The sequence below is a fragment of the Phodopus roborovskii genome, unplaced genomic scaffold (assembly GCF_943737965.1).
Source record: "Phodopus roborovskii unplaced genomic scaffold, PHOROB, whole genome shotgun sequence".
NCBI lineage: Eukaryota > Metazoa > Chordata > Mammalia > Rodentia > Cricetidae > Phodopus > Phodopus roborovskii.
In genome coordinates, this window is record NW_026125295.1 from 36805059 (window position 1) to 36815117 (window position 10059).

Sequence of the window (10059 nt, forward strand, 5' to 3'; positions counted from 1 at the left end):
ATTTTGATCATCAGGAAAGGGAGAAAGCAAAAACTTATAGATTTGGCAGTGGCATTGCTGATAAGGTAATATTCACAAGAGTTCAGTGAGTGATGCAGACAGAGAGAAGCATGGAGTGAAAGCAAATGTGAGCAGTGTGACACAGGGAACCCAGGAGAAGCTATCTTCTCAGTGCTCACAGGGATACAGAGGGAAGAGGTGGAGAGGCAGGCCCAAGGAACCAATTACTGAGCATAAGCAGAGAACTTTAGCTTACATGTAGATGGAGGAAGAAATCAACATGGCAGTCGTTAAAATGAGAGATGCCATATGGTGTGTTCTCGTGAGTCGGGTGAGATCTTAGTTGTTGCTGGAAATGATCAAGGACAAAGAAAGGCAGGGAACTTGGTAAAGATACACAGACCAACTTCATGTAAAATAGAGAAAGATTAGGCCTTCTCACATTAAGTGTGGCTACTCTTACAGTTCCACAGGCTATATAAGAGGTCAAAGTGGGAAAAGCCTAAGGGAGAATGCTTCCAGGTCAGCTGGAGAGAGACAGGAATGTCCCCAAGAAAGAACTAAATGGAACTATTGTTCTTAAAGTTAAGGTAGTTTCAAAATTGACAACAAAAGATACATGTTAATCTTTCTAGGTCTTTCTAACAGTGACCTTTACTGTAGTCTTTATCGCTAACCTGAAATACAAAATGCCAAGTGCACTGAGAGCTAACTTCCTAATCAGTGCTTAAGTAGCCTGCAGCTTATCTGTGGGTTCCAAAGTAGCTCCTGTACTGAGTTTTATGTTCTTAGCCAACTCTGGTTGTGTATCATATCAATGTCTGTGCCAGGCGTTTTTGTTGGTTGGACTTCCAAATGTATTCAGGCTGGCACTGGAAATCCTAAGCTCATCAGGAACACCATAAAATTATGATATTCTTCTAACACAGAGTTTTCTTTGAATTTTATGCTACAGTTTAGTCTTCAAACTGGCTTGCGGGAAATGGAAAAGTGGCCATCTATTTTATCACTCTACTGGGCTTTTCAGAAAGTGGCACACATGCCTATCTTGGCCATTAATTCCCATTTCGGTAGATTCTGTGTTCACACTCTAGGCTCGGGAAATAAGCTACAACTTCTCCGACTAAGTATCTTTTCAAAGATAAATTTCTCGCAGCCTTCATAATAAGCACCTTTTTGTAGGAATGTTGTTCCCTTGTCTGAGGATGTATGGGGTTTTCTACACATACTTCACATAATAGTTCAATAACCTCCTATTGATTTCTTATGCTTTCCAGCTTTTCTATATATTAATAAAATTGATATTTATTTCCTTAGGTTGGTTACTGTACATCCTAGTTTAGCACTCCCTGAATGCTACTGAAGCTATTTATTTAAATGTTCAAATATCTAACAGTCACTGAGCTCTGTAAGAATGAAAAAGGGTTGATGTCTTATAATCCATTTGAGAGGGATTGGGATTTGTGGCCTTGTTGGAGTAGGTGTGGCCTTATTGGAAGAAGTGTGTCACTGGGGGGGTGGGCTTTGGGGTTTCAATTGCTTGAGCCGATCCTAGTATATTTCTCTTCATGCTTCCTACATATCTCTCTCAGTTCCTTCTCCACTACCATGTCTTCCTGCATAACAAGAGCCATGCTTCCTCCCAAGCTGACAATGGACCAAACCTCTGAACTGTAATCAAGCCCCAATTAAACGTTTTCTTTATAAGAATTGCCATGCATGGTGTCTCTTCACAGCAATAGGTCACTGACTGAGAGAGATGTTGGTGCCAGAGCCTGGGGTATTGCTGTGACAGGCCTGACCATGTTTCTTGTTGGTGGGATGTGAACTTTGGGACTTTGGATTAGGAAAGCAGTTGAATGTTTTAAGTGGGGTTTAATGGGCTTAATTGACTATCACAAAGTCTATTGATACTGTCATTTTGTGCATCCTGTTTATGCAGCCATTTTTAAAGAAAGGTTTTTAATACTAAGCAAGTTATAATTGAGTTGAACTCAATATTTTGTATACCTTTAATCTATACCAGCGGCTCTCAACCTTCTTAATGCTGAAACCCTTTAATATAGTTCCTCATATTGTGGTGACCCCTGACCATAAAATTATCTCTTTGCTATATCACAACTGTAATTTGGTACAGTTCTGAATCATAATGTAAATATCTGGCATGCAGGACATCTGGTATATGACACACGTGTTGAGAACTACTGATCTATACATTTTTAGATACAAGCCAAGCATCTGTTCTAAATAATTTTCCAGGTCTTCAGTTGATTTTTTTTTTGTTCAGTAATTAACAGAAGATTTATTTATGCAAGAATAGTCATCCTTGCCAAATTTAATAGGACAAATTAAATGTTCGGTCCAGTTTTCCTTCCTGGATAAGTTTTTCCTTTTTGTCCCTATCTGTTTTAAAAACGTAATACCAGAAGATGAGGGGCCCAAATGCCACCACGGCTCCTAAAAGTGAGTTCTTGGGAGTGGGTCTGAAATTGGGATAAATATTTGTTGACCTTGCATAGGCCCATCGAATCAAGGCAGGATCTTTGATGTGCATTTGGCGTTTGGGGTCGTTGTACTGAAGCAGATATTCGCATTTAAGCCTGGCCCTTATGCTCAAGCGCTCGACCTGCGCCTTTCGGGTCTCCGGAGACAAGTCATACTCGGCTGGGTCGAGGGTACTGGGAAGAGTGGCCAGGGGCGCAGGCTTATACTTGGAACCCGACATCTTGGCTCCCCTCTTCAGTTGATTTTTCTTTGTATTCTACATCCTTATTACAAAGAGAACTTGAAATTTAAATAAATATTCTGGAGTATGCAAGAACCATTGTTATTTTGTGGGCAGCACCTATAAAGTTGTGAGGTTCCAAGCAGAACCTGAACTTTCTGTGTTTCAGCGTTTCATCTCTGTCATGATCTTTGTCTTTCCCAACTGCAGAGAAATTCTGTTTGTCTCTCTCCTGATAGAAGCACTTTTTCTATCTGCTTGGCAACTGTGATATTTGCCCCCTCCTGCCATGTACTCCATACCTTCTAAAACGTCTTCTACCTCCATGACTTATCCTATCCTTTCCCTCCTTGGTTTTTTTTTTTTTTTTTTTTTTTTTTTTTAAACACACCTGTTGCACAAATTCTAATTGGTCTTAATAATAAAAGCTCAAAGTCAGATATAGGGGTAAGTGCTGAAAGATAAGAGAAACAGAGCAGCCAGTCACTAGTTCTTACCTCTACCTAATCCGCAGACCAAAGAGTGGACCACGTCTCTAGAAAGCCTCACACTGAATGCTGTCTCTAGGAAACCTCAGACTGAGAGCCCTGAGTGCCTGTCTACTCCCACTTTATGTTTCTCTCCCCGTGCTCAGTCATATCCCTTCCTGTCTCCACCTTCCTAGTGTTGGGATTAAAGGTGTGTGACTCCTAAGTACTTGTATTAAAGGTGTGTGCTACCACTGCCTGCCTCTGTGGCTAACTAGTGTGGCTAGCTCCAAACTCTGATCTCCAGACAAGCTTTGTTTGTTAAAGCACAAACAAAATATCACCATACAATTCTTTCTGCACAGAGCCAGACAACATACCAAATAAAACAAAATTGCAAGTATACTTTGAAATAACCTGATTTTAATATTCCCCCACTACAGAGTATTGGGCAAACTCAAAGAAAGTTTTTGGGAAATCAGGATACCATGTAGTGTTTTGTCAAAAGATTAAAAAAAAAAAAAAGAGTCTGAAGGTTTAAAAAGTGAAAACTGCACAGTTGAAATCTAAAAAGCAGCAGAAGAGGCAAATATGGCCACTCAGTTCTAAAGAGCTGTGAAGTGAGCCTTTACCTCCTATAGAAATACCATAAAATTAGTCTATGGTTAAGAAAGCCATGAGGTTGTTTGGACCTCTGTTATAGCTGCCTCTGTTATATCTATTTAAAAAAACATTAGCACTAATGTTAAATTATAAGAAAGCATTCATAGAATGGCGATTATCAATTAAAGGTATTCTTGGCCATAGTAATAATCAATTAGGTATCCTTGTTTCCTAGCTTCTCTTGAGGTGTGGATTGTAGGCTGGTGATCCTTTGCTCTGTGTCTAAAATTCACATATGAGTAAGTATATACCATGACTGTCTTTTTATGACTGGGTTACCTCACTCAGGATGGTTTCTTCCAGTTCCATCCATTTGCCTGCAAATTTCAAGATTCCATTTTTTTTTCCTGCTGAGTAGTACTCCATTGTGTAAAGGTACTACATTTTCTCCATCCATTCTTCAGTTGAGGGGAATCTAGGTTGCTTCCAGGTTCTGGCTATTCCAAATAATGCTGCTATGAATGTAGTTGAACAGATGTCCCTTGCTGCATGAATGTGCATCTTTTGGGTATATGCCTCAGAGTTAAATTGCTGGATGTTGTGGTAGACTGATTCCCATTTTCCTGAGGAAATGCCATACTGATTTCCAAAGTGGCTGTACAAGTTTGCATTTCCACCAGCTGTGGAAGAGTGTTTCCCTTTCTACACATCATCTTCAGCATAAACTGTCATTGGCGTTTTTTGATTTTAACCATTCTGACAGGAGTATGATGGTATCTCAGAGTTGTTTTGATTTGCATTTCCCTGATGGCTAAGGATATTGAGCACTTTCTTAAGTGTCTTTCAGCTATTTTAGGTTCCTCTATTAAGAATTCTCTATTTAGTTCTGTGTCCCAATTTTTAATTGGATTATTTGGTGTTTTGGTAACTAGCTTCTTGAGTTCTCTGTATATTTTGAAAATTAGTCCTCTGTCAGATATGGGGTTGCTGAAGATCTTTTCCCATTTTGGGGGCTGCCATTTGGTCTTGTCCACTGTGTCCTTTGCCTTACAGAAGCTTCTCAGTTTCAGGAGGTCCTATTTACTAATTGTTGATCTCAGAGTCTGTGCTACTGGTGTTATCATCAGGAGGAAGCAGCCTGCTGAACCAATTCATTCAAGGGACCTACCACTTTCTCTTCTAAGAGGTTCAGTGTGGCTGGATTTATGTTGAGTTCTTTGATCCATTTGGATTTAAGTTTTGTGCATGGTGAAAGGTATGGATCTATCTGCAGTCTTCTACATGCCAGTATCCTGTTATGCCAGCACCATTCGTTGAAGATGCTTTCTTTTTTCCATTGTATAATTTTAGTTTCTTTGTCAACAATTAGGTGTGTGTAGGTGTGTGGGTTAATATCAGGGTTTTCAGTTTGATTTCATTGGTCTACCTGTCTGTTTTTGTGCCAATACCAACCTGTTTTCAGGACTATCACTCTATAATAGAGCATGAAGTCAGGGATGGTTATGTCTCTGGAAGTTCCTTTATTGTACGGCGTTGTTTTGGTTATTCTAGGTCTTTTGTTTTTTTTTCATATAAAGCTTAGTATTATTCTTTCAAGGTCTGTGAAGAATTATGCTGTGATTTTGATGGTGGATTGCATTGAATCTGTAGATTGCTTTTGCCAAGATTGCCATTTTTACTATGTTTATCATACTTATCCAAGAGCATGGGAGTTCTTTCCATTTTCTGTTATCTTCTTTAAATTTTTTCTTTAAAGACTCAAAGTTCTTGCTATACAGGTCTTTCAATTGTTTGGTTAGTGTTACCCTAAGATGTTTTATGTTGTTTGTGGAATGTAAATGTTCTCTTCTGGTGGGTGCAAACAGGTCCTATACTTGGATGGGTCTCATGATGGATGTAGGCAGGTCTGGGAGGTTCCTTCTCCTGGTGGGTTGAGGTGGGACTAGCACAGAATGTCAGCAGACTCTGGATTGCTTGAACTACTGGGAGTGACCAAGGCAGGAGATCCCAAAGGGGGCAAGCAGAAGTAGGGCCTGAGATAGGGGCCCATGCTCACCTCTTCCCCAAGCAAGAGCAGGCCAGATACTTTTAATGGAGCAATGAAACACATGTTGCATTCCCATCATTCACAATGAAGCCACATGCAGTTTGCTAGTCTTTATTGTGTTTTTACACTTGCATTGAAGGCAAAAGCTGTAAGGTAAGTTGTTTCCCTTTGATCAGTCCCTTGAATAGAAGACCTCAGACCTTTTCTTCTTTGCACATTTTGTTTGAAACAGAATGGATTCCCTAGCCTCAGCTCCTAAGTAATTATTTCTCTTTCTAGTTGCCAGAACTTACATTTGTTCTCAAACTTGTGTTTTGTCAGAGGTTTGTTTTGACACTGGCAAATGATATTTAATATGTAAAGTTTTACCAGGAGAACATTACTGCTCTGCAAAGCTATGAAAAATCTCACCCTAAAGAAAGACTCCTTGAAAAATATACCAATTTCTACCTTATTCTTGTCTGACAGAGGCTAAAAATAGAGGCTTCAAAGTGTAGGATATAATGGCTTGATTCGGTGAAATTGTCTTATATGCATTTACTCACATAAATCTGAACCTCCCATTTATATAGGACAACACAAGTGGCAAAAACAAAAGCCTCTGCTCTTCCTCTCATTTTTAATGTACTCTGCTTGTGTAATGAAAACCACAGACAAAGTATCACATTTTCCATGTTGCAGCAGCAGCATATTCTGTAATAAAATCTGGGAAGGATTGCTGGCATGATGCTATGTTTTTTGTATTTTCTACATATTATTTACATACAAGCCTTAATTTGTTCTAAGCAGATATCATAACTCAGAAGGGACACATGAAAGACTGACAAGAAGCAAACAAAGCTGCAATCAGGCTTACTTTCTATTGTAAGTCTCCAGAATTTTACTTCTTGCTGTTTGGAGGGTTGGTGTTGCAGTTAATTGGAGAAATAATGATGATATAGAGAACTTGTCCTTTAAAATGGCCACAATACAAATGGGAAATAGGGGAGGTGGGGTGCAAATGGTCAAACGAATTCAACTTATGCCTAGTCTTAGCATACACGGTAAGCCCCTCCTCCATCCCTATGTAAGAAACTACCACGGCTCACTGACTGTGTATTAGGAGGAGCCACTTTAAGGGAGCTCAATCTGCAAGAACAAACTAAGTTAATAGAGAGATCTGAGTCTAATATGAATTACTGACCTATTAGCGAAGTTGTCTAGCATGGAGGATCTGTTTCTGGCTCAGATCACCATGTTCTCATGTCTATGCACAAGCTATATGCGCATTCAACATACAGTGCTTTTAGGTAAAGTGTAGACAGACACCCAGGAATTACTCTGGTGGGTCTGTATCTCAATGTCATGCAAAAGAAACTTCAAACTTCAACAACTCCTCTTTAGCTGGATGTGGAACTTTAGCTAGTAGGTGTCTCAGCTTGATTTGTCTCTGTGGAGAATTCTGAAGCAACTAGGGGTAGTTGTTGTTCAGGGGAGCTGTTTGAGAGCATATTTGACAGTTTCTTGTGAAGGAGATGTAGATGGACTGCAGTGGAGGATCCAGGAATGGAGAAAGGCTTAGCTGCAAGGAGCAATGAAAGTGAGTAAACAAGATAGCACCGAGTGATGCAAAGGATTTCTCGTGTTTAGAGATGGAGATGCCTGCCTCAAGGGAAGGGAGCCAAGCCCTTTGGTTCTCATGTGATGGGGGATCAATGAGAAGCCATGTAAAAGAGTTTCTTGAGGGAAGTGATGTAAAGGAAAGGTAAGACATGCACAGAAGCATTTGCTGCCTGGACTAATTATGATGGTTTCCTTATGAGGCTCACACAGCAGAAGTGGAGAGAGGAGTCCTGCAAGTTGTTTTTGTTCCTTTGCATGTAAGGGTCATGTGGCCCCACACAAAGGAAATGTAAGTAACAAAGAAGAAGGTGGGGTAAAATGTGCCAGAGAGAAGAGAAAAAGACCCAAAAGTTGAGTATCATATTTGTTAGTAATAACAATGATGAGCTGGTGAGAACATTGACGAGAGACAGCTGTGGCCAGTGAAAGCTGTAGTTTGGTCTGGGGATGGTAGCCGTGTATAAACACTGCTGGGGGAGAGCGGTCCAACAGGGTGAGAACTTTGTACTCGGTACTAAGGTTGCTCTCCCCAGATGCTGTTCGTTCAAATGTAGTGGTGTATTTGTTCTTGTCACTCAGTGGTCACTGTCCACTGTATCCATCCAACATTCCTGTATCCTCCTTTTAGAGTCAAAGTTAAATTGACCTTGTACATTGAATTTTATTTTAAAGTTCGCCACTAGAGGGCATTGCTTTATTTCAATAAAGGAGCATAACACAAACAAAAAATGTGTCTTAGTAATTTTAAGAAGGGCCTGTCTAGTATAAAAAAAAAATTAGTTTCACAATATTACAATTTAATTTTAGTTGTTTCACTATTTTTCCTTTTTCTTTCTTCTTACACAGGCTTTTGATCTATGGCCTAGGTTAGACTGGACTGGATCTTATCACACATCTCAGGCTGTCCTCAAATTCATACTCTTCCTGCCTCAGCTTACCACGTACTAAAGTTGTAGATGTGTAGCCATCCATGTCCATGCTTTCCTCTGTTGCCTTCCTTTGGTTTTAGCGCTCCTCTTCCTTAGGCCTCTCTGTTAAACAAATGCCATCGTTTGCACTATAATATGTGAATTTAACAAACTGGTATAAATGTTTAGTTTTTGTCAGTATCTGTCACAGAAAAAAAACACAAACTCAAAGGAAAAGACATGAAAGTGGGATGGGGAGTTGGTGGGAGAAAGGGATGTCAAGAGTCTGTTTTATTTATTTTTTCTTATTTTACATATCAATCCCAGTTCCCCCTCCCATGCCCCCAGACCCCCTCCCAAGGTTTATAAATGCAATATAGCTTGCACATTATTACTATGAAGCAAAGGCTAACAATGTTGCCAGTAAATGAGGCCCCATTTACTGATTTGACCTCCTTCTGGTTTATGTCACACCATATTTTCATCTTAGAGATTTCAGTACTCTTCTAACTGGTAGTTAACAATCTGTATTAGACAGCTGGCCAAGAGAAAATGATGCTGAGTATGAACCAGATACAGCTGACCAAAAGAAAATGATGCTGAGTATGAACAAGAGAGTCTAAAGACAGTTCTCCATGCTTCTTTTGGATGCAGGTTTATCAATCATTGTTACTGAAAGGAAAATACTCCTATATTTTGGTGGACTCCAGGAAGATAGGAAGCTAATGTATTTCTAAATCTATTGACTTTTCCAGTGACAAAAAATAGGTCAAGGTATTAGCATGGGCAGCTACAATCATGGCATTGAAATGAGGGCTGGAGAGAAAATATTGTAACAATAAACAAGACCCGAAGTTACTCTCTGGGATAATATATCTCCTGTGTTCTGCTCAGGCTCATCTTAGACTACTAAGTGAGTTCATCCATGCATAGTGTAGTATCTGCCATGCATTTATATCTATTACATGTGACAATGTAGTAACAGGTCCCTACCTGCAAATGGAAAATCAATATATTCCATATTTAAAAACTAGAGAGAAGACAGTGGGTTGCTGAACCCAACTTTGCTTCTCAGGAAATTTTGAAACAAATTATATAAGCATGCCTAACTTGTTCAAATGGAGAAGTACCACAATAACTGTTCACAGTACATGCCATTGTATGCCAACATTACATCTTTGTATCTTATGCTGAAAGTATTATTCATTAACCAATCAGTTGAAAAGAAAGTAAGTTGTTTTTACCTTTTGTATTATAAAATATTTTACTCATCAACTGCATTTCAATCCTAGCAAAATGGTATCTTGTAAAGATGACCTGGCTAGAGGGGATGGTGAGGTTTCCTCACTTCAATACAAATGTCACTTTTACTTAAAGACAATTTAAGCTGTTTCTCTCAGATTCTCAACCCTCTGCTCAGCCACACAATTAAACTCTCTAATGTGATTCATTTGCAGGCTCCATTCATGCCTGGGTTGTGTTAATAATAATGCAGGCATATTCCATACTGGGAATTGGCAATGAATTCTTTTTTCCATTTGTGTCTACAGAAGCCTAAGTGTCTTTCATCATTATCTACCACACACCCGGTTTGGCTCTAGGAGACATTTTAGATTAGTGTGCCTGTTGGTCTAAGTTTCATTTTGTGGAGATTTTAATTCTGCCACATTCATCATCTTTAGCTCTTTGTATGAGATCAGTGATGAC

The 10059-nt window shown here is 39.4% G+C and overlaps 1 protein-coding gene across 1 annotated transcript; it reads right to left on the minus strand.

Annotated features, from left to right (window-relative positions):
• Positions 1-2287: 2287 nt before the first annotated feature.
• Positions 2288-2733, minus strand: LOC127213479 (NADH dehydrogenase [ubiquinone] 1 beta subcomplex subunit 4-like). The gene has a single exon (XM_051173894.1). It carries the CDS (start codon positions 2723-2725, stop codon positions 2336-2338), a length of 390 nt encoding a protein of 129 aa, XP_051029851.1. The 5' UTR covers positions 2726-2733; the 3' UTR covers positions 2288-2335.
• Between the last annotated feature and the right edge of the window lie 7326 nt (positions 2734-10059).

Bases quoted from the DNA above. Each gene is read 5' to 3' on its own strand.
- LOC127213479 (XM_051173894.1), bottom strand. From the start codon at position 2,725: ATGTCGGGTTCCAAGTATAAGCCTGCGCCCCTGGCCACTCTTCCCAGT.